The 22,782-nt window shown below is 44.9% G+C and overlaps 1 protein-coding gene across 4 annotated transcripts in view; it reads left to right on the top strand.

Moving 5' to 3' along the window:
* PRRX1 (paired related homeobox 1) overlaps window positions 1-22,782 on the top strand; it is a 77,415-nt gene that overhangs the window by 35,792 nt on the left and 18,841 nt on the right. For all 4 annotated transcript variants that reach the window (XM_035123863.3, XM_035123865.3, XM_088673717.1 and 1 more), the window contains exons 2-3: window positions 15,368-15,543; window positions 21,765-21,946. In XM_035123863.3, coding sequence (XP_034979754.3) covers window positions 15,368-15,543; window positions 21,765-21,946 — 358 coding nt within the window. The remainder of the gene's footprint in view (window positions 1-15,367; window positions 15,544-21,764; window positions 21,947-22,782) is intronic.

Genomic DNA, 22,782 nt, shown 5'->3' with positions numbered 1-22,782 from the left:
AGCGTTTGTCCACAGACAGCTTCCGGGTCATGTGGCCAGCATGACAAAGGTGCCTCTGGCGAACCAGAGCAGCACACGGAAAACGCCGTTTACCTTCCCGCCGGAGCGGTCCCTATTTATCTACTTGCACTTTGATGTGCTTTCGAACTGCTAGGTGGGCAGGAGCTGGGACCAAGCAACGGGAACTCACCCCGTTGCAAAGATTCGAACCGCCGACCTTCTGATCAGCAAGCCCTAGACTCTGTGGTTTAACCCACAGCGCCACCTGGGTCCCTATTGCCAACTTAAATAAAAAACCACCCTGAAAAGCTCTACATGTGTTAGATCCCCCCAAAACATTTCTTATTTATCTGCCATTATTTTGTGACACAGCTGTAAAATGACCATAAATGTTTAGGATAACAACAACAACAACTGCAGCATATCATGTTTTGCTTTGTCACAGTGCCCTACCTCTGAGGAATGCTTCATATCCCCAGTATTTTGATAACTCTAGGTTACATAGGAGCCAACTTCTAGGGGCTGAGGTCCATTTGCCCCCCCACCAAAGTATTTGAGAGGGCTAGGCCTTGCCAAAGTTGATGGACATTGCCATCTATTGACGTTGCACATCTATTGATCACATTGTCATGTGATCAATTATGCGGGGCAGGGCTTATCTGCCCCCCCAATATTTGATTCAAGGCACCCCTGCTAGGATATCAACTAGTTTATATAAAAAGCTAATATCAAACAATATTTATGTAACAACAAGATACAGCATGAGAGCAGAAAACAAGGGCAAAACCGCATTCGAGATGGTTGTACTAGGCCAAGACATGTTTCAAAAACTTTCTTAGAATTTCACAAGGTGTGTTGTTTTGCTTTAAGATGTCCTACCCAAACAGTCTCTCAGAGCTGTCCCAGTACAGAAGGGAGGAAGAAGGCAAAATGCACCAGTAAGGAGTTTTCCTGATGCAAATTTAGGGAGATCTAGATTGGGAGGGCATAAATTATTATGCAAAAGCATCTACATTTGTACTATTTTCCAGTGTGTGAGTCAGCTGTTACACAAGAAGTACTTTCACCCTCTAATATATTTCCTTTCATAACAATACTTTTAATTTTAGGCAATAACTAGAAACCCTTTCCTTTAATTTCTAGGGCCAGTATCATCTTGATTTGGGGGCAGCGTGGTACATGACCTTAGAGCAAAAAAGTTCGGTCGTCTTGTTCTAGGTTAACTGCAACACCTGGCAATTCAACAGGTCCATATGTTATTTTTCCTAAGTTTAGAAATGTGCTACAGAAATATGTAGACAAGAGCAATTTCGTTTTATGACTTTGAAACCCTTAGCTAAAAACAATGTGAGAAGGAAGGTAATTAAGAGAGAGAGAGAATTGGGATTGCAACAAGTTTCAAGTGAGAATATCTGTTATTGTTTCAGCCAGAATCTGGACCTCCGTGTTCTTGGCCAGGGGAGTACTAGAGTGTTGGGATAAGTTTGATGGACATTCCTGGCTGGTTGAGAAAACAAGGACACCCAGGACACTCATGAATCAGAGAGGAAAGCAGAAGCTTGAATTTTTCATTACAGATTAATAGTTTTATTGTGCTTGTACATCAGAGAAGGGAACTTTCCTGATACCAACAGGGTACACCCCAAGTACCATCCAGTTGTGTTACTCTTGTTGCTGCCACTTCTTCCAGTGGTGCCGATCATTTGGCGCTCCACACTGGTGCCAGTGGGCACAGAGTAGGGGGCTGGGGCTGTCAGGCCTTGGGATGTGTGAATAGAAGTTTCGGGTTTTCAGTCTCCTCCTCAGGGTAACCCAGGGAAAGGCGTAAACTATGAAAACAAGGAGTCAGAAATGTGAGGGTGCAGGCCATGGTCTGCTTGGGCTGGAAATATTTTGCTTTTCTCTCCCTCCTGCCTCTGCAGTGTCCCTCATGTTTTCCCCGAGGCCAGGCCAGCCCACCCATGAGCATAGCTGCCAAGTCTCCCGTTTTCCCCGGGAAATCCCCGTTTTTCCAGCTGTTCCTAGCTGAAAAAACGATTTTTTTGTTTTCCCCCGGTTTATTCTGGCGCGGCGGCCACTTTGGAACTGGGTGGAGCATGCTCAGAAGCGACTTTTGATACTGCTCTGGCCAGTTCCAAAATGGCTGCAGTGCGACTTCTGGCACAGCAGCCATTTTGGAACTGGGCAAAGCAGCATCAAAAGTCACTTCTGAGCATGCTCCGCCCAGTTCCAAAATGGCGGCAGCGCTACTTCCGGTCTGCTATTTCCGGCCCGGTCCCTTATGTTTCTGACAGCAACTTGGCAGGTATGCCCATGAGTCAAGGTGAGTCAGCTGCCTTGGGCGGCAGGATCCACATGAGCAGCAGATCCGGCCTCCAAGGAATGCCTTGCCCACTGAGAGCTGAGGCTCACTCCTTGGAGGCTGGATCTGCTTTGGCTCCGCCCTCCATGCCCCCTCTTCAGCAGCTTCCCAGAGAATAGGAGTCACTGCTTTCCTCCACATCCTTGTTCCTCATGTAGATCTTTATTTTCCCCTCATTCCCAATGTACAGTCATACCTCTACACCCGAAGGCTTCGACTTCCAAAGAATTCGACTTCCAAAGTAGAAGCCTCAGGAAGTCTTTCCGGCGCGGCGCCCGGCGCACATGTTCTATGCCTGCGCAGAGCGGCGTGCGCAGTCGGCGCATGCGCAGAAGTGCAAAATCGCGCTTCGCGCATGCGCTGTAGTGGCGCTTTGACATCCGAAGACTTCGACTTACGAAGACGACTGTGGAACGGATCGTCTTCGTAAGTCGAGGTAGCACTGTAGATCTTCACTCACCTGTTCTTCCCTGGCAGAGAGGGGCACCATTTTGTAGTTTGCCCTGGTGCCAAAATGTATTGGGCCAGCCTTGCCCCAAAGGAACCAGGCACGGCAGGTCTCGTCCCTTGACCCACTTAGGAGCAGACCCAGATACATTTAAAGCACACAACTTTGCCCGGACAGTGGTGGCAACTGCACTTTGTTAAGGCTGCTTGAAACGGTAGTTCTGTGAGGGGGAAATTACAGCTCCCAGGATGCTTTGGGGGAATGTAATGCATTTTAAATGTCGATTGAATATGTTTTAAATGCATAGTGTGGACTTGCAGTTAGTGTCAAAGTGATCTCTTTATTCTTCCAGGTCTCCTTTCTGCAATAGTATTACATCTCTCCACCCCAACCCCTGCAATTGGTGGTTCCCATCAGAATTCTTATAGACCACATTTTCTTTTTTAAAATACATTTTCCCCTCTAAGAATAATGCGTGCTCCCTGACTCCAGCACACTGAAAACTCTTTTTGCACACTTGTTTCTCCCCTCCCCTCATTCCCTCCCCTCATTCCCACTATCCAACTTTTAAGTGCCACAAATTCCAGAGGATGAGATGTGTGCATGCCAATTTGTGCTACTGAAATTAATGGGATTCAGAATGTGCTCTGCTTTGGCTAGAGATCATGCCCATACTTTTTACTCTGAAATTATTCCTCAGTTGTTTATGGAATTGCATAAATAAAGCACAGACTATTCTCAACAGTACTAATATTACGAGCCATTCTGGAAATACAGTGGTACCTTGGTTTAAGTACACAATTGGTTCTGGAAGTCTGTACTTAACCTGAAGCGTACTTAACCTGAAGTGAACTTTCCCATTGAAAGTAATGGAAAGTGGATTAATCTGTTCCAGACAGGTCCGCGGAGTACTTAAATTGAAAGTACTCAAACCGAAGCGTACATAAACAGAGGTATGACTGTAGTAATATTGAAGGGGAGCATATAAATCTATGAAATAAATGAAACATACAAATTAAATTAAATTAAATTAATACAAATAATAATTACTCCATCTATTTTTCTACAGGGAATTATGTTTTAAACAGCAGTCTTTGGAAATGTATACAGGGCTATATTACTCATCCTTGAAATTTAGAATCTCAAGATGGTCATTAGATTTCTGGCAGGAACCCAGGAACAATACGTTCCGAATAGTCATCATACCGAAAGGTTAAGAGATGTGAGATGTGAGTGTATTAGCTAAATGTGAAATCCATTTGTTGTTCATGATGGGTTAAAGTTTCCATCTCTGGGGTAACATTCCAGAAAAAGTGCTTTGCAAAGCCTCTGTTTGCTTACTCCCAAGGAATTACAATGACTTCAAAAAGATGTTAAGTTTCACTCCAGTCTTACACATCTGTACAGAACCTCTTAGATTGCAATGCTGGAGTAATGAATGTTTGCCACGCCACAATAATGTGCCACGTTACTTGGACACAGCACTTGCTGTGCTCTCTCCCAGCGGTGGTTTTCAACTTTTCGGAGTCCACAGCTCCCTCGACTGACCACATTCTTTTTGTGGCTCCCCTCCCCTGCGGAAGCCACTTACCCTGGGGTTCCGTTAAAGGATGTGCGTAAGTGGGGATTTGCCCGTTCTGTCCCTGCCCCATTCTGCCCCATCCCTTTTTCAGCGCCATTTTTGTCACATGTGTTGATGGGAACCTAAACAATGACATACGGTAGCTCTGTGGGGCTGAGCTGATGCACTCCACATGGCAGCCCCAGACTGCTTTCCCCCAAATTAGTGTGCACGATGGCACACAAATCAATAAACCAATGGTTGTGGTATATTCTGATAGCCTCACTTGCCAATTGATCTGCCCAGTCTGCAGCCACTGAACCAACCATTATCTGGTGTGTTGGCGGCGGCAGGGGGAAACCTTAACATTTGACTCAAATAATCCAGGATTAGTTGTGGACTTGACCATGGACTGTCATTAATTCCTGCCTCTGAGAGAAAAACAGCTTTCCTATCTGTGGAGGGCTTCGTGATCAGGTTTGGCTTGGCTTTCGCCACTAGCTGACATGATTAATTTTCATATCTACGTATATCATTTCTCTGTGTTTTTCTTTCTTTCTGGAATTTACACTTTCCAAATTCACTCAGTATTCCATCAATATTGAGGTCTCTGAATCATCCCATTACCAACCGCCATGTGACTTTCACCTCTCCTCAATGTGATTGATTGATTGCATTTATATCCCTCATTTATCTCCACGGAGCTCAGGGTGGTTTACATGGTTTGACCCCTCCTCACTTAATCCCCACAACCACCCTGTGAGGTAGGTTAAGTTGAGAGTGAGGGGCTAGTCCAAGGTCACCCAATGAGCTTCAGGGTCAAGTGGGGATTTGAACCCTGGTCTTCCAGGTCATGACACAATTATGTTAGATGTTTCCCTCCCCTCCAAGTGCGAGCTGGTAAAGCTGAGTGATTTTGTTCAGAAGGAAGCCCACCCAGTTCCGTGGGGCTTATTATGTCTGAGTTAGTGTACTGCAATGTATGTAAGATTGCAGCCTTAGGCATAGTTATATCCAGTGCTTTGTTCCCCCTAAAAATGTTTAGGGGTACTCTCATTTTGACTCAAGAAAACCACAATTTTACAGTTCAAATCGGGGAAAATAAATACAGCACATGGACAAAAGTACAGTCGTACCTTGGAAGTCGAACGGAATCTGTTCTGGAAGTCTGTTTGACTTCCAAAATGTTCAGAAACCAAATCCTGGCTTCTGATTGGCTGCAGGAGCTTCCTGCAGCCAATCAGAAGCCGTGGAAGCCCCACTGGATGTTTGGGTTCCGAAAGAACATTCGCAAACTGAACCATCACTTCCGGGTTTGTGGCGTTCGGGAGCCAAAACGTCTGAGTTCCAGGGCGTTTGGGATCCAAGGTACGACTGTACAAAGATTCACAAAATGTGCCCCCCAGAAAAAAAAAGCACTGGTCATACCCATGGACAGCAGGCTAATAATATCCGCATATCTCATTCACCCTACAAAGTTCAGAGAGCTACAGTGGTACCTCGGTTTACAAACACAATTGGTTCCGGAAGTCTGTACTTAACCTGAAGCGTACTTAACCTGACGTGAACTTTCCCATTGAAAGTAATGGAAAGTGGATTAATCCGTTCCAGACAGGTCCGCGGAGTCAAATGATTACCCAGTGTCCTTGACTCCAGATCTGCAGATGTGGGGAGGGATAGGGGGGGGAACAGGAGACCTTGGCAGCAAAGGGCCAACAAGCAGCAAAGGGCCAACAAAACCATCTAGTTTTGGAACTACAGTATGTATCCGAAAATGGCAAGGCCATGAAGCTTGAAGGAAAGCAACGAATAAGAATTTCCCCTGAACACTCTCATTTCAAAGAAACCAAAGAGATCCACCACCCCAGCACGAGATGAAAGAGTCTTTCTTCTTCATCCCTGGAATGTGTTGAGCTGCTTGTCTGCATTGAAAGACGAATGGAGCCTGGAATGCAATAAGCAGTCTCAGGTTGTGTTGTTATTGGATCTTGTGCCTTCATTTCTTGAGTCCTAGTCAAGACAGATTTTGCCAAAGGGACCCATAAAGCATATTAGTGGTTCAGCGCTCACTTTCTAAATGAAAATCCGCTTACGGTTCCAACAAGATCTTGGTATTATCCTGGGAACCTGCCTCATTTAAGCAAATAAGATTCATTTCTGTTCTTTTATATAATAAGAGCGTTGCCTTTGGTGGCCTGACCTTTTGCTCCAGCTCGTATTTACATCTTTCATTACCCTGTAACACCCAATCAGGGTTGGTGAATTACAGCATCGCTGCTCTCTTCCTGGCTACAGTATTTGCAGATTGTGAGAGTTGGCAAGGAAGGTGATCTGTAGCCAGACATTCTTGTGTTTGTGAACCGAGCATTTGAATGATATACAGATGGAATCTTTATTAAAAAGAGATTTTGTTTTTGTTTATCTGCGAATCCAGCTGACAGTGGCATTTCTGTATGACACATGCGAGTCCCTGGTGGTTCCTACAAAACAAGTCAAAATGAATTTCCAGCTACAGCTAACCCAGGTCTAAGGAATAAGGGAACGTCCCAAAAGCAGATCTAGGATGAAATGACCAAAGGCGTTCACAATCGCATGGACTAAAATAGTCATGTGGCTGTGAGGTTTAGCCCCAAAATCTGGTAGTACCTGTCATAAGGAGATGGCTGGATAGAAAATATATATACAAGATTTTTAAGCCACTCACCTTTTAACTAATTAATCAGTTAACTGATTGATTAAATAAATAAATGTGCATATTACCAAAACCTGAATATAGGGACCTGTTCAAGATACTGTCAGTCTTGCAGCTGTTAAAAGCACAGGAGCCCTGCCAGAAAAAAGTTGGCAGCTCAGCTGGAGAATTTCACTTGGCAATTAATCATTTCCACCCATTACGACTTGAAATTGTGACTTGACGTGGTTGCTGAAGGTTGCTCCAGCTGAAGGTTGCTTTGCTTTGCTTTGCTTCCATCCAACCTCTTAAGCCTTGCTTTTCTACAGAGATTTCCTTCTGGGTTGTGAGGTCACCGTGTTCCCAGAACGTAATAATTTATTTGCTCGTATCTTGCAGATTGTAAAATCATGTGTGCGGTATTCGCCAGAATTCTTTATATTTCACGTTTCATAACAGCTTTAATGGGAATGGGATGTCGCCCCTTGGAAAATTGTGACGACAGCAACAATTGCCGCAAAGGAGGAAGCCATGGGAGGAAACTCGCTTGGTGAAGGAATTTAACAGATCTTTCTGTAGTTTGTGAGTGAATCTTTTCAAGCACAGCGTTGCACATCTGGTCTTTTGACCATGACCGACTGCCAGATTCCTCTCATTTCATCCCCACTCTGCTCTTGTATTGCTGCTTTTATCTTATCTCTGTCACTGCAGCTTGCCCTAGCATTAAAACAGCCAGTAAATCAAGGGCATCTTTCTGGAAGCAGGGGCACCCTGTTCTGTCCTGTGATGTGGGATCAGCCATGTGGATCATCTGGTGCAGAGTGATGTACAGGGTCAGCAGAAGTAGGCATCTGTAGTGAACATACAACAGGCCCCAATGGGGCTTTGTGAACAGCCCTTAGACGCCCATGGTGGCATGTTCTATGCCAGGCTTCCTCAAACTTGGCCCTCCAACTGTTTTTGGCCTACAACTCCCATGATCCCTAGCTAGCAGGACCAGTGGTCAGGGATGATGGGAATTATAGTCGCAAAACTTCTGGAGGGCCGAGTTTGAGGAAGCCTGTTCTATGCGCTCACTAGTCTCTCCATCTATCTGTCTGTCTATCACTGCCTGTTAACTAAACCTCATTTGCCCAAATCATCCTAAATTATACAAATGACTTTGTTGAAACCTGAATAAAGCATGCAAGATTTTGGAAAACAGGGAAATTGCATTATAATGATCGAGGAACACACAAAGCACGGCTAGGTTTATAGCCAGCTGTTGTTTCTAGTACAGTGGCACCTCGGTTTATGAACACAATTGGTTCCGGAAGTCTGTTCAAAAACTGAAGCGTTCATAAACTGAAGCAAACTTTCCCATTGAAAGTAATGGAACATCTGTTCCAGACGGGTCCGCGGAGTACTCAACCTGAAGCGTACTTAACCCAAAGCATGGGTGTAATTGGTTCCGGAAGTCTGTTCATAAACTGAAGCGTTCATAAACTGAAGCGAACTTTCCCATTGAAAGTAATGGAAAGTGGATTAATCTGTTCTAGACGGTCCGCGGAGTACTTAAACCAAAGCGTTCATAAACTGAAGTGAACTTTCCCATTGAAAGTAATGGAACGTGGATTAATCCGTTCCAGGCGGGTCCGCGGAGTACTCAACCTGAAGCGTACTTAACCCGAAGCATGGGTGTAATTGGTTCCGGAAGTCCGTTCATAAACTGAAGCGTTCATAAACTGAAGCGAACTTTCCCATTGAAAGTAATGGAAAGTGGATTAATCTGTTCCAGACGGTCCGCGGAGTACTTAAACCAAAGCGTTCATAAACTGAAGTGAACTTTCCCATTGAAAGTAATGGAACGTGGATTAATCCGTTCCAGGCGGGTCCGCGGAGTACTCAACCTGAAGCATACCTAACCCGAAGCATGGGTGTAATTGGTTCCGGAAGTCTGTTCATAAACTGAAGCGTTCATAAACTGAAGCGAACTTTCCCATTGAAAGTAATGGAAAGTGAATTCATCCTTTCCAGATGGGTCCGCGGCGTTCGTAAACTGAAAATTCGTAAACTGAGGTGTTCATAAACCAAGGTTCCACTGTAGTTACAGGGTCTTTTTCTTCTTCATTTCCTGGGGCAAAGGAAGCACATTCATTTTGTAACGACTGCTGGGGGGGGGGTTATAAGGAAAGAGCAATGTCCATTTTATATTTTATTTATGATTTTCAGTTCTATACATTTCAATAATTTTACAATCATTTTAACATTTCAAAGCTCGACTTCCTCCCCCCCCTTTTCTGCGGTTCCTTAAATTTATTTTTAACGTTTTCCGCATATCCAAGTTAACTTAATTTGCTCATTTATTCATCCTCTTTAAATATATACTCTTATAAAACCACGGGTTATTGCAATAATCCTGCCAATTTTCTTATCTGTTTACAGTTTATTTGTAAATATCCCATGAACTGTTTCCATCCTTTTATAAAAAGTTTCTTATCTTGATTTCTTACTTTTTCGGTAAGTTTTGCCATTTCTGCATATTCTGTAAGCTGGGAAAAAGCAACGTCTGTGTCCACAAAAAGCAACCCATCCACTGCTTCCCCAACATTCATGCCATTTTGAAAGATACACCCATCTCGAGCTTCCCTTTTTCTGATAGAACTTTTAAAAATGTTAATCTTGTGAAAAAGTGTACTAGAGTAGGTTGGGGAATCTTCAACTACATCTCCCATCATCCCTGACTATTGGCCATGCTAGCTGGGACCAATGGGAGTTGTAGTTCATGAAAGGCACTGCCAGAGTTCAGAGATGAGGTTTTTTTCAGAGCAAATAATACGCATATGATCACTGTTCCTAATCTGTGAAAAAGTATCCTAAATTGACAACCAGAAAAGTGGCTGTCGGTGCTTCCGTCAAAATATACAAATCAACAATGAGGGGGTCCGCAAATAGCATCACTGGAGGAAACCAGAACTTCCAGCAAAGCCTGTTCTAGTACAGGTTTGTGGCGAATCTATGGCCTTCTAGGTGTTGTTGAACTACAACTCCCATCAGCCCCAGCAGGCATGACCAATGGCCAGAGAGGATGGGACCTGTAGTTCAGGAATGAAGTTTCCCCACCCTTGATATGTAAGTTAGACTCATCAATAAATCAGTCCTTGAATTGCTGCATCACTCCCCAAATTCAGAATACAGTGGTACCTCGCAAGACGAATGCCCTGCAAGACGAATTTTTTCGCAAGACGAATGCATCTTGCAATGTGATGGTGACTCGCAAGACGAATTCGTTTTGCGAAAAATTCATCTTGCGAATCGCGGTTTCCCATAGGAATGCATTGAAATTTAATTAATGCGTTCCTATGGGCAAAAAAATTTTTTTTCAATGCATTCCTATGGGAAACCGCGATTCGCAAGACGAATTTTTCGCAAAATGAATTGACTTGTGGAACGAATTAAATTCGTCTTGCGAGGCACCACTGTACCTGTATAATTTTTCCTGGGATAATCTTTATCACCCCCTTTGCTGGTATGGTGCCAGGCAAGTCTTAGCAAGGTCAAAAGGTTCTGTTACACCTAGCTGGAAGTGTTCCAATATTCTCAACCGTTTTCTGTCTCACAAGTCACGTTCTGCCCTACCTGATAAAGTCAAATCTTTAAATGATCATTTTCAAAATAATATAAAATAAAATCCAATCAAAGTTTAAGAAAATGGCAAATAAATCCCTGTTCTTTCAGTGGCAGGGGGGGATATGGGGGGAGGAGGGAGGGGGGAGGCTAAACCCAACTTATAATTGGACCCCTTTGATTCTTAAAGCACACGGGTACCACTGGTGGCAGAAGTGGACCGGTGAGTGGAGGGAAAACGAAGGGACAGTGTTATATTGTATGTTTTGTTTGTGTTTGTTTTGTTTGTATAAAATTAATAAAAATTATTATAAAAAAAAAATAAGAAAATGGCAAATAAATGTGCGTCTGGGACACAGCGTGCGGCAGGGGTGGGGGGTGAATGGGGAAATTCATCAAAGGTTTGTTGGCCTGTCTTGGGAAGTGATAAGGTTGTGTGGTGGTCAGATTTAAGTCCCTTAAGCCACCATTTCAATGAAATTATCCTAGCTGGGCAGGTTTACTCTCCAATGGAGCTGAGCAGCATAGGCAGGGTCAGATGTACAAGGAAACCAACAGCTGGCTTACATAATGTGCCTAGTTGCTTGCCTTCTTAATGAAACTTTCTCCTTTAGAGCTATTCCCCTCCCAGAGAGAGTATCCATATGAAAAATTCGAAAGGAAAGCAAAGCCACCCAAATGATTTTCAAACACTTCCATTCACTCCAGTAATGTCGATGATGAAAGTAAAAAAAAAAAAAAATGTCTGGAAAGATCAACTGTGGTAGTTTTATTAGATTAAAAGACCAAACACTTGCATGAACTGTATAATTTTCATATTTCATTTAGCAGCTTGCAGAACATGTCTCTGCAGTTTGAAACTTGAATTTGACTTGCGGGTATGAAACTGATGCCAAGGACAAATGTCCCATTTGCCTAATAGACGAGACACCTCTCTGCTAGCAAATGTGGGGCCAATTGACTATATTTTGCTTCGTAGTAATTTCTTTCAGTCGCATAAGGCTTTGATCAGTTCAGGGGTCTGTGCCTTTTTAACATGATACTTTCCCCAGAAGCTGCAGTTGATTAAAAAAACCCAAGCTTATTAACAGCTGGAGAATTTGGGCGACTCTTCCAAGGCAGGCATTCTCTGTGTTTTTTAAAAATTTATTTTCATCCCTCTGCTGTCTTTCTTTTAGGAAGAATTTGAAAACTCAATTCAGCAATAGACAACCTGAGACTTACAGAGCAAACTAGAGCAAACTAGACGTGACATAAAATGCTGCATCTTTGCATTTAACATGCAGCTGTTCTTTTCTTTAATTAAAAAAAAACTGCAAATTTCATCAGTGGCAGGATCTGGGCTGGGTGGCTGATAGCAGGATGAGAACAGGCATGGAGAATAAATTTAACCCTTTCCTCCTCTGCTTTGGTCCTAAAGAAAAATCTTCCTCTGAAGCTAGTATTTGCATTGGTTAAGAAACTTTCCAAGTCAAAAGCCTTGGGTTGAACCCATATTTTCCAGTTAAAGGATCTTGCGTGATAAGACTGGGAAGGAAAGTCACCGCCAGTCTGAGTAGAACAGTATTGAACAAGAAAGAACCAGTTACCTTTATATAAGACTGTTTCACATGTTGCATGCAATTCCCAGGTGCTAGAGCAAGATGTATAGCTATGGGCCAGGAAATGCTATTTGAGACTGATTACCCACAACGACGTGCTTTGGTATCTGACTGGCAAACAGAAGAATGAATGAGTAATGGGATTCTGCTTTCCCACTGAGATCAGCTGGTGTCTGTATCAGAGAGTCTTTTTCTTTTCTTTTCTTTAAAAGGTAAAGTAAAGGACCCCTGACAGTTAAGCCCAGTCCCGAACAACTCTGGGGTTGCAGCACTCATCTAGCTTTACTGGCCAAGGGAGCCGACGTTTGTCCACAGACAGTTTTCCAGGTCATGTGGCCAGCATGACTAAGCCGCTTCTGGCGAAACCAGAGCAGCGCACGGAAATGCCGTTTACCTTCCCGCCAGAGCGGTACCTATTTATCTACTTGCACTGCCGTGCTTTCGAACTGCTAGGTTGGCAGGAGCTGGGACCGAGCAACGGGAGCTCACCCCTTCGTGGGGATTCGAATTGCCGACCTTCCGATCGGCAAGCCCAAGGCTCAGTGGTTTAGACCACAGCGCCACCCGGGTCTCAACAGAATAAGAAATTAACTATGGGAGGTGGGGATGCAAAGGCACTTGCTTAAATAACCATCACATTTTTTTTATCACTACCTTTTCGTGTCTTAATTCTTGCCCTCTCTAGGCATTCTCCCCTGTCATAAATGTTCCTGGTTCCCTATGTCAGACTACAGTACACAAAGCATGAGTATCCAAGAAAGTAGCAATGATGTTACTCAAAGTATAAAATCTGCCTTTCAGTGCATTCATCATGACTTCTAAGGGCAAATCTACAAAGCAGTCATGGGTGAGAAAGTAGCCATGGGAGAGAGAATGGACAGAGGAAAAAGGAACAGAGCGGGGAGCAAGGTTCAAGCTGACACACTGACTTGAAAAATCAGCCAAATCTTAGGCTGCATTACTGGCCTGTTGAGTTGTTGCATCCATCTGTCTTGAAAGACAATGGAGTGCACCTCCGAGGGTGATTGGGCTAGCAGCACTGAAGTGACTTCCCTGGGGCTCAAGCCTGGGCAGTGTGTATGGAGATGCTGGGATGCCCAGATGACAAGACTCTTGGCCTGGCTGATGTGGTCCAAAGGAAAGCAGAGCAATATGTTCGGCACCAGTTGGGCTGCAGTCAGGGAACATGCAAAAAAGCAGAGAGCCTAAATGTGCATACAAATAACAAAGAGTTCTGCAGCACCTTGAAGTCTAACCATTTCCCCCCCCCAAACTGATTTCTATTAAATTTTCCAAATAAACAACATTAAAAACAACAAAACATAAACAACAAACACAACAACAAATAACAACAAACAATTTTTTCTCAATTTACCATCTATTCAACTATTCTATTTTTGCTCTGCCGAGCTTTGACTTCCCTCCCTCCCATCCTTCGGTTTTCTTTCCCACTCTTGTCTCGCAGTTCCTTTTAGTCCACCTACTTAAAGTCAATTCATAGGATTTATTTCAGTCCTGCAAGTGTCTTCAAACTTCTACAGTTCTTCTCCATATAGCCCACAAATTTACTCCATTCCTTTTGGAACCTTGTCTCTCCCTCATTTCGGATCCCGCAGGTCAACTTTGCTAACTCTGCATAGTCAATCATTTTCGTCTGCCACTCCTCAATTGTTGGTAATTCTTGTGTTTTCCATTTTGGGGTTAATAAAGTCCTAGCCGCAGTTGTAGCATGCATGAATAATTTTTGATCTCCCTTTGCAATCTCCTCTCCTATTAGTTCCAATAGAAATGCCTCAGGTTTTTTGGGCAAGGTGTCTTTAAAAATCTTTTTCAGTTCATTATATATCATTTCCCAAAATCTTTTTACTTTGTCGCATGTCCACCACATATGATAAAATTCACCTTTTTTTGTCTTTACATTTCCAGCATGTCTTATTACTCATTCTGTACATCTTAGCTAATTTTACTGGTGTGATATACCATCTATACATCATCTTCATTAGAAGTCTAACCATTTTTTTAACGATGTCAGCTTTGGTGGAGACAGTGGCGGAGAAAGGGGTGTGTGGTGGGGGGGCGGTTCACACTGGGTGTCATCCCTGAGGGGTGTGTGTGACAAAATCCCCCCTGGGCAGATCGCCGCTGCACCGATAGGGTTGCCCCTAGGGACGGGAATCGTGATGCCCATAGGGATGGGCTGTTTCTATGGGCGCCACATGCGGCCGTCCCTATGGGCGGTTTGCCCCGCCCCTGGGCGTGCCACCCCAGGTGCCTGAGAGGCTTCCTCCACTGCTGGGTGGAGAACAGTCTGCTTTATGAGATACATGTGTTGCCCCAAGTGTGTGCTTTATGAGATACATGTGTTGCCCCACATAGAATTAGCTATGTACAAGGTTGTGGGGGCAGGGCATTGAAAACAGTGATGTTAGAGGGCCATGCAAAAAGTCCAGCCTGTAATAATGCCTTGCTGCAGTGTCCATTCACCATGCAATTGCCTTCCCAGCATAGCTGCCAAGTACCCCGTTTTCCCCGTGAAACCCCCGTTTTTCCTTACCTTTTCCGGATGGTCCCCCGTATCACTTCATCTCCCGTTTTTCTCCGTTATTTTCTTCTGCCGGCGCCCATTTTTTTTCTTTCTGATTTGCCCTTCTATGGGCAGCAAAAATGGCCACCGCCGGCTTCAAAAGTCGCATCTACGCATGTCCGGAAGTGCATAGACGCGACTTCCGGTGTCGGCGGCGGCCATTTTTGGTGCCCATAGATGGGCAGAGCGACACCAGAATTTGCGTTGACGCACTTCCTGACATGCGTAGAAGCGACTTTCGAAGCCGGCGGCGGCCATTTTTGGTGCCCATAGAAGGACAAAACGACACCGGAAGTTACGTTGATGCAACTTCTGGTGTCACACGGCTGCCGGTCCTGGATTCTGCAGTCCAGGACTTGGAAGGTAAGCTTCCCAGTGCTAGGATACTTAACAAATCTAGAAACCACAGGTGAATGTATTTAAACAGAAGTAATGAAGAGGGATGATGAATCATCCGCTCTCAATGAAGACAGACCCCTTGACCTGTAAAATCCCCTCCAGGATAACCATCTTCTCTGCTCTCTGATTTGCCAGGTGACCAGCTAAATTCTGAAGAGAAGAAGAAGAGAAAGCAGAGAAGGAACCGAACTACCTTCAACAGCAGTCAGCTGCAGGCCCTGGAGAGAGTTTTTGAGCGGACACACTATCCGGATGCCTTTGTACGAGAAGACCTTGCACGCCGGGTCAACCTCACTGAAGCCAGGGTCCAGGTAATTCATCTAGCCTTGATCTCAACACACATGACCCAAGAGATAGCTTATCAGGGTGATAGGCTATAGGAATAGTTGTGGTAACATAAAGAGCCCTTATGGGGATGCTATTAATAACTACAAAGGTGTTGCATTTAATTTAGTACCGTATTTGAACCATCTCATATATGTGGATGTATTAAGGAGAGGCTAAGGCTACTAGCTGCAATGCCTCCACTCTCAGAAGAACTCTGCCTCCCAATACCAGTTGCTGAGAATCAGAAGAGGGAAGAGAGGCTGTGGTACCCAGCTCCTGCTTTTGTGCTTCCTAGAGGCATCTGATTGGCCACTGGAAGAACAAGATGCTGGACTGGGTGTGCTTTTGATCCATTCTAATAGGATTCTACTGGCAACTGAGGACTCATCCACACTTGTCCCGTGCCTAGAAAGCACAGATCTGAGAGGCAGGGGCGTATGAAGTGGGGGGCGGAGGGAGCGGTCCGCCCCGGGTGCCACTAGGTGTGTGTGTGTATGTGACAAGATGGCCCCTGCCTCCCCCCAGCTGTAGAGCGGCCGAGGGCGCGCACAGTCAGTATGGGCTGCCTCTCGCACAGCGACTGTACAGGCTGCCGGGCGTGCGTCACCGGGCAGTTTGTTCTGCCCCGGGTGCCGGAGAGGGTTACTCTGCCACTGCCGAGAAGTTTTCTGTTTCCCCCCCAGGGAAACCTGCTAGTTACTGCTGAATTGGAGAAAATGCCAGTCCACTGGAAACCCGACGGTTATTTGCTCTGATTCAGCGACAAAAAGCGGCTTTCCCCAGGGAAAGTGGAAGAAGTGTGGACAAGCCCTGAGCTACAGATACGGCAATTTAAAAAAGAAGGGATAAAAATAATTTTAGTTTCTCTGCTCAAGAGTGCTACGGTATTGATGGTAATTTTCTGGGTTTGCTTTAAGACTGGACTGTGAGGCTGGAACGTAAGATATCTGATGGATCTTATTCCCCTCAGTCTTCCTGGCTTTGTTTCTCCCTCCCTCCCTCTGTCACAGATGAAAAGCCACTCTTTCAAAAGGACACTTAGTTTCAAAAGGATACTTAGCTTTAAAAAAGCTTTGTCTTATTAAAAATTCTTCTTCTTCTTCTTCTTCTTCTTCTTCTTCTTCTTCTTCTTCTTCTTCTTCTTCTTCTTCTTCTTCTTCTTCTTCTTCTTCTTCTTCCTCCTCCTCCTCCTCCTCCTCCTCCTCCTCCTCCTTTTATTATTTTCAATTTTATACATTTCAATAATTTTACAATCATTTTAACAATTCAAAACTTGACTTCCTTCCCCCTCTTTCTGTGGCTCCTTAATTTTTATAAAAAAAATTTCTGCATATCCAAATTAACTTAATTTGCTCATTTATTCATCTACTTTAAATACATACCCTTACAAAACTGCAGGTTATTACAATAATCCTGCCAATGTTCTTATCTGTTTACAGCTTATTTGTAAATATTCAATAAACCATTTCCATTGTTTTATAAAAAGTTTGTTATCTCGATTTCTTATCTTTCCAGTAAGTTTCACCATTTCTACATATTCTGTAAGTTTTTGTCTCCATTCTTCTTGGCTTTGGAACTCTTTGTCAGTCAGGAATGGGTCTGAGGTAGAATCTACAGGCATGTTAAAAACGTTACGAAAATGCTTTTTTAAAAAACCGTTTTGAAAAATGCATTGAATTTGCCATAGCTCGTCGTCGCCATCGAGGATCACAATTGTATATTGCACTTTGCAACACATTTAAAACGGTTTATTTGCTGCGGTATAGCTGAGTGAGACTGAAAGCCATCCATTTACAGTGGTACCTCGGTTTTTGAATGTCTCCTTTGCTTAACATTTTGGTTTACAAATGCCGTAAACCAGGAAGTAAATGCTTCGGTTTTCGAACGTGCCTCGGAAGTCAAACATGCCACGTGGCTTCTGCTGGGTGCAAGATCCTGAGGCCTAGCTGTCGACTGCTGAGTTTTTGGTTTTCGAACATTTCAGAACTTGAACGGTAGTCTGGAACGGATAACGTTCGAAAACCAAGGTACCACTGTAGTTATTTACTTGCTTGTTTTTTTTTTATATTTATGTATTGCATCTTCAACCCTGTAGCATTCTAGGGTCAACTTATAACTGGCAGTGTCCAATCTTTATATAAAAAAAACCCCAAAGCCCTAACATATTAAAATGGTAGCCAAAAAGCGGGTTCTCAAACAGAATAGTTATTGAAGTGAGCACAGCCAGCCCACCCACAGGTCAAGGTGAAGCAAGTTGCCTCAGCATAGCTGCCAAGTTCCGGACTGAGAAATAAGGGACTGGACCGGAAGTAGCAGACCGGAAGTAGCGCTGCCGCCATTTTGGAACTGGGCGGAGCATGCTCAGAAGCTACTCTTGATGCTGCTCTGCCCTGTTCCAAAATGGCCGCCACACCAGAAGTCACGCTGCAGCCATTTTGGAATTGGGCAAAGCAGCATCAAAAGTCGCTTCTGAGCATGCTCCACCCAGTTCCAAAATGGCCGTCGCGCCAGAATAAACCGGGGAAAAACAAAAAAATCCGTTTTTTCAGCTGGGGACAGCTGGAAAAACAGGGGTTTCCCGGGGAATACGGGAGACTTGGCAGCTATGTGCCTCAGTGGCAGAAGCACAATAAGTGGTGCTTCCCCCACCCCACCCGCCCCACGCTTCTGCTGCTGCTGGGATGTCCCACTTTCAGTGAGTTTCAGTGAGAGGGAAGCATAGTATTGCCATTCACCTTCCTGGCCTCTGGGCAAGTTCGACGGTGATGAAAATGGGGAGGTGGGGGGGGGGGAGATGTGGTGTGGCAAAGTCCCATTTTGCCTCAAGTGGCAAAACGAGATGGGCCACCTGGAAGTGAAGAAATAAATTTCTTTTAAAAAACAATAGCATTTTGTCGATACCAGATCAGCACAATCCCAACCAATAAATTTGTATAACAATTAAGGAGACCCATTTAGGAGCATAGCTGCCAAGTTTTCCCTTTTCTCGCGAGGAAGCCTATTCAGCATAATGGAAAATCCCTTAAAAAAAGGGATAACTTGGCAGCTATGTTTAGGAGGGAGGTCTCATGCCTAAATGGGCAAGGCTTGTAGAGGACACAGTGCAGCCAAAGTCCCCTGTGATTTTAGTGAGGCAAAATCAAACAATGCTTAGATCAGTCCCATTGGAAATGAAAAGGGCTTTAGTTTGGGCTGAATTGTGCTCCAAGTCTTTGTTCTCAGGAACTGACAATCCTGATGTTTTTTTTTTAGAGAGGTATGTTCTTTCTGCAGCAGACTTAAATTTAACATATGAAATTCCAGAGTGGGGGGAATAGCTATTAAATTCTAGAAGCAGCTGTGGGTCTTCTCTGCTTTAACAATCAGAAGAAACTCTGTGGAAATAGGAAAAATGCATAGAAAATTTATGCCTTTTTTTTAAATTGAATTTACGGCATAGGCAAAGTTCTAAGCCAAGTAGGGCTGCCAAAACAAATCTTGTAGGGCCATGGACTTCTCATAGAGGTGCCCTATCTATTTTTAATCATAGAAACATATGCTTCCAAAGGTGAGAGCCAGGGGCCTCCCTAGACTGTCAACTATATTTTAAAGAAGGGGGACAAAGGCTGTTTGCTGGTGTGGGCATCTTTGTGAGTTACAGGAGTTATTTCCTGTAGATTACCACTGCAGCATGAATCCTGATCCAGCAGTCATAGTTTTATAACTGCACGCCCTCCAACATTTCTCCGATGGAAATAGGAATGTCCTATTCCGTGAAAAGGGACCCAGGTGGCGCTGTGGGTTAAACCACAGAGTCTAGGGCTTGCTGATCAGAAGGTCGGCGGTTCGAATCCCTGTGACGGGGTGAGCTCCCGTTGCTCAGTCCCAGCTCCTGCCCACCTAGCAGTTCGAAAGCACCTCAAAGTGCAAGCAGATAAATAGGGACCGCTCCGGCGGGAAGGTAAACGGCGTTTCCGTGCGCTGCTCTGGATCTCCAGAAGCAGCTTTGTCATGCTGGCCACATGACCCGGAAGCTGTCTGCGGACAAACGCTGGCTCCCTCGGCCTATAGAGCGAGATGAGCGCTGAAACCCCAGAGTCGGACACGACTGGACCTGATGGTCAGGGGGCCCTTTACCTTTATTCCATGAAAATAATAATTTGTACACTGCCCTTCATCCATAGATCTCAGGGCAGTTCAAAACCCCAAAATACATTTTTTTAAAAAAATCTAATGCCCCTCCCCTTACAAACACATTAAAAATGGTATATTATCTTAATCAGCCAAAGGCCTGGTTAAAGAGAAATGTTTTCACTGGGAGTGTGAAGATATGTAACCAAAGGCACCAGGTTCACCTCCCTGGGGAGAGCTATTCCACGAGCAAGGAGCCACCACAGAAAAGGCCCCGCTGTTGTATTTCCATCCTCCGAGCCTCTTGTGGAGGATGATCTCAGAGTCTGGGTAGGTTCATTTGAGGTGAGGGGTCCTTGAGATATTGTGCCCCTGCACAGTTAGAGGCTTTATAATTCCCGATTGCAATTGCTTCCCAAGTCAATGCAGTGTTAACATTGAGATTGCAGCTGGCTTCTCATCTAGAAGATTTAAACTGAGTAGCAGTAGATAGCAGAGGCTCTTGTATGGGCTGGAGAAGTGGTATACCATACCAGTTGTCTTTGAGGAGTAGGAAAACGTTCTGGAAATTGGGACAGGGGCCAAGAGGAACAATCCACGCAGCAGTCAAAATAGCAACTGATGCACTGGAGTAAGAGCTGTGTTTTCCTAACTACCCTTGGCGGGCGTGGGGGTGGGATGGGGTGGAGAGAGAGACAGAAAGAACCCCTCACCCTTCATAGATCAGTATTTTTGACTACTTCACACTTCAACCCTGTTCTGATGTTCAAAGTCTCACATGGCAATGGGAGAGCAGGGAAGTCCCAAGTTGTCTGGGAGCAGGCATTAGCCATGCCTCCTTGTGGATGGCGTGGATGCCAAAAGTTAGCTATACTTTGCAGCTGCTCATGTATAAAGCAGACAGAGCTGACTGTTTATCCAAGAGTCTCCCTCCTACAGCAACCCTGATAGTCAGGGGAGACTGGAGCGACTTGGAAGTGCTGGCTCAGCCCTCATCCTTTTCCTGTCTCCTTCTCTTTCCAGGAAAAGCCCCAGCAACTCAAGAGAGCAGAAATAGGCACTTGCTTGAGGGAAGGAGTCAAGCTTTCCACAACTTGGTAGAGAAGGAGCGGTTAACTCTCAAACTGCGTATCTTCCCCAAAACCATATCATTGCATAGTTCCTTTAATCCTTGGGCAATGAGCTATTATTCCTTTGGTTAACCAAGAGTATTTCTCCTTCGTGAAGAGTGAGGCCTTGCTTCAAGACACTCCAGCCTTCGCTGCCTGGGCTCATGCAGACTTATTTTTTTGCACCGCGCTTTCCGGGTCCACACTTTAAAGCTGTGTGCCCATTCAACACTTTCCCCCAGGGAAAACTTGCAGTTTAAGCGCTGAATCAGAAAGAAAAGGCAATTGGGTTTACTGCAGATTGCTGCTGGTTCTGATTTAGCGGGCAGAAAGCAAGGTTTCCAGGGCAAAGGCTTGTGTCTAGACATGACAGGAGAAGCAGAAAGCCCAACAGACCTTCCCAAAAGCATATATATATATATATATATATATATATATATATATATATATATATATAAAATAAAAATAATATACAGTGGTACCTTGGGTTACAGATGCTTCAGGTTACAGATGCTTCAGGTTACAGACTCCGCTTACGCAGAAATAGTACTTCGGGTTAAGAACTTTGCTTTAGGATGAGAACAGAAATTACGGTGGCGGCGGCAGCAGGAGGCCCCATTAGCTAAAGTGGTACCTCAGGTTAAGTTTCAGGTTAAGAACGGACCTACAGAACAAATTAAGTTCTTAATCCGAGGTACCACTGTATATAAAAAATAAAAGCAGGAGAGCAAAGAGCTCGGGGACAGATGACCCTAAGAGGCAACTGTAGGGGTGGGGGGTGCTGTTGACAAATGAGGGGTGGAGATATACTTGGGACAACGTCATTATTCCAAGCAGCTGCATTCTCAAGCCTCTCTCTGTAAATATTAAATAAAAAGCAGGTGGTAAGGACTTTCCCTTGTCTTCTCCGTTCCTGGCAACCTGCCGTGGTTCCCCTGTCGCCTGACTACAGCGCTGACCCTGCTCTGTTTGTCCTCCTGTCTTAGGTGTGGTTTCAAAACAGACGGGCAAAGTTTCGCAGGAATGAGAGAGCCATGCTGGCCAACAAGAACGCATCCCTCCTCAAGTCCTACTCTGGGGATGTGACCGCAGTGGAGCAGCCGATTGTATCTCGACCCGCTCCAAGGCCCACCGACTATCTCTCCTGGGGGACTGCCTCTCCTTACAGGTGACCCTAACACTTCCGTATTACACTGAAAGTTTTTCCTCTTGCCGTGTCCGGCCAGTTTCCTGAGCCAGGACTCTCCGCTGCATCTCGTCTATTAAGAAGAAAACTATTTGAAACGGTTTAGATCTGATCTCCTCTACTCTTCCGTGAGCAAGTAGGCAATGCAGACACAGGGAGACGCCGAAGTTGCAATCCTATCCATGCTTGCTCACAGGAGTAAGCCCTGTTTAAGACAGTTGGGTTTACTTCCTGAAGTGTGAATAGGATTGCACTGTCAACCTGGCGTACAAGCCATTCCTCCTCTCTCCAGGGAGTCCTGGGACCTGTTGTTCTCTGCATGTGCACAGGGAAGGGATAGATCTTTGACAGACTTCTCAGCACCCTCAACAAACTACAACTCCCAGGATTCTTTGGAGAAAGCCATGGTCAACAAAGTAGCTTCAAAGCAACATATGCCATAGCTGCCAAGTATCCCGTTTTCGCCGGGAAACTCCCTTTTTTTCCTACCGTTTCCTGGCGGTCTCCCGTATTGGTTATTATCCCATTATTCTCCCTTAAATCCGCTCCTGCTGGTGGCCATTTTTCTGGTGCTGCTTTGCCATTCTATGGGCACCAGAAAATGGTGCCGCCGGTGCCGCAAGTCGCTTTTACGCATTTCCGGTCATGCGTAGAAGCGACTTCCGGCGCAGGCGCCGGCATTTTCTGGTGCCCATAGAAGGGCAAAGCGCCCCCGGAAGTTGCTTCTACGCAACTTCCGGTGTCGCGTGGCTGCCGATCCCGGATTTTTCCGTCCAGGACTTGGCAGGTATGACGTATGCTTGTAGATTAGTTATATC

The sequence above is a fragment of the Zootoca vivipara genome, chromosome 7 (genome assembly GCF_965207765.1).
Source record: "Zootoca vivipara chromosome 7, rZooViv2.hap1.1, whole genome shotgun sequence".
NCBI lineage: Eukaryota > Metazoa > Chordata > Lepidosauria > Squamata > Lacertidae > Zootoca > Zootoca vivipara.
Note: the sequence above shows the minus strand (reverse complement) of the source record. Positions and strands in the feature narration are given on the sequence as shown.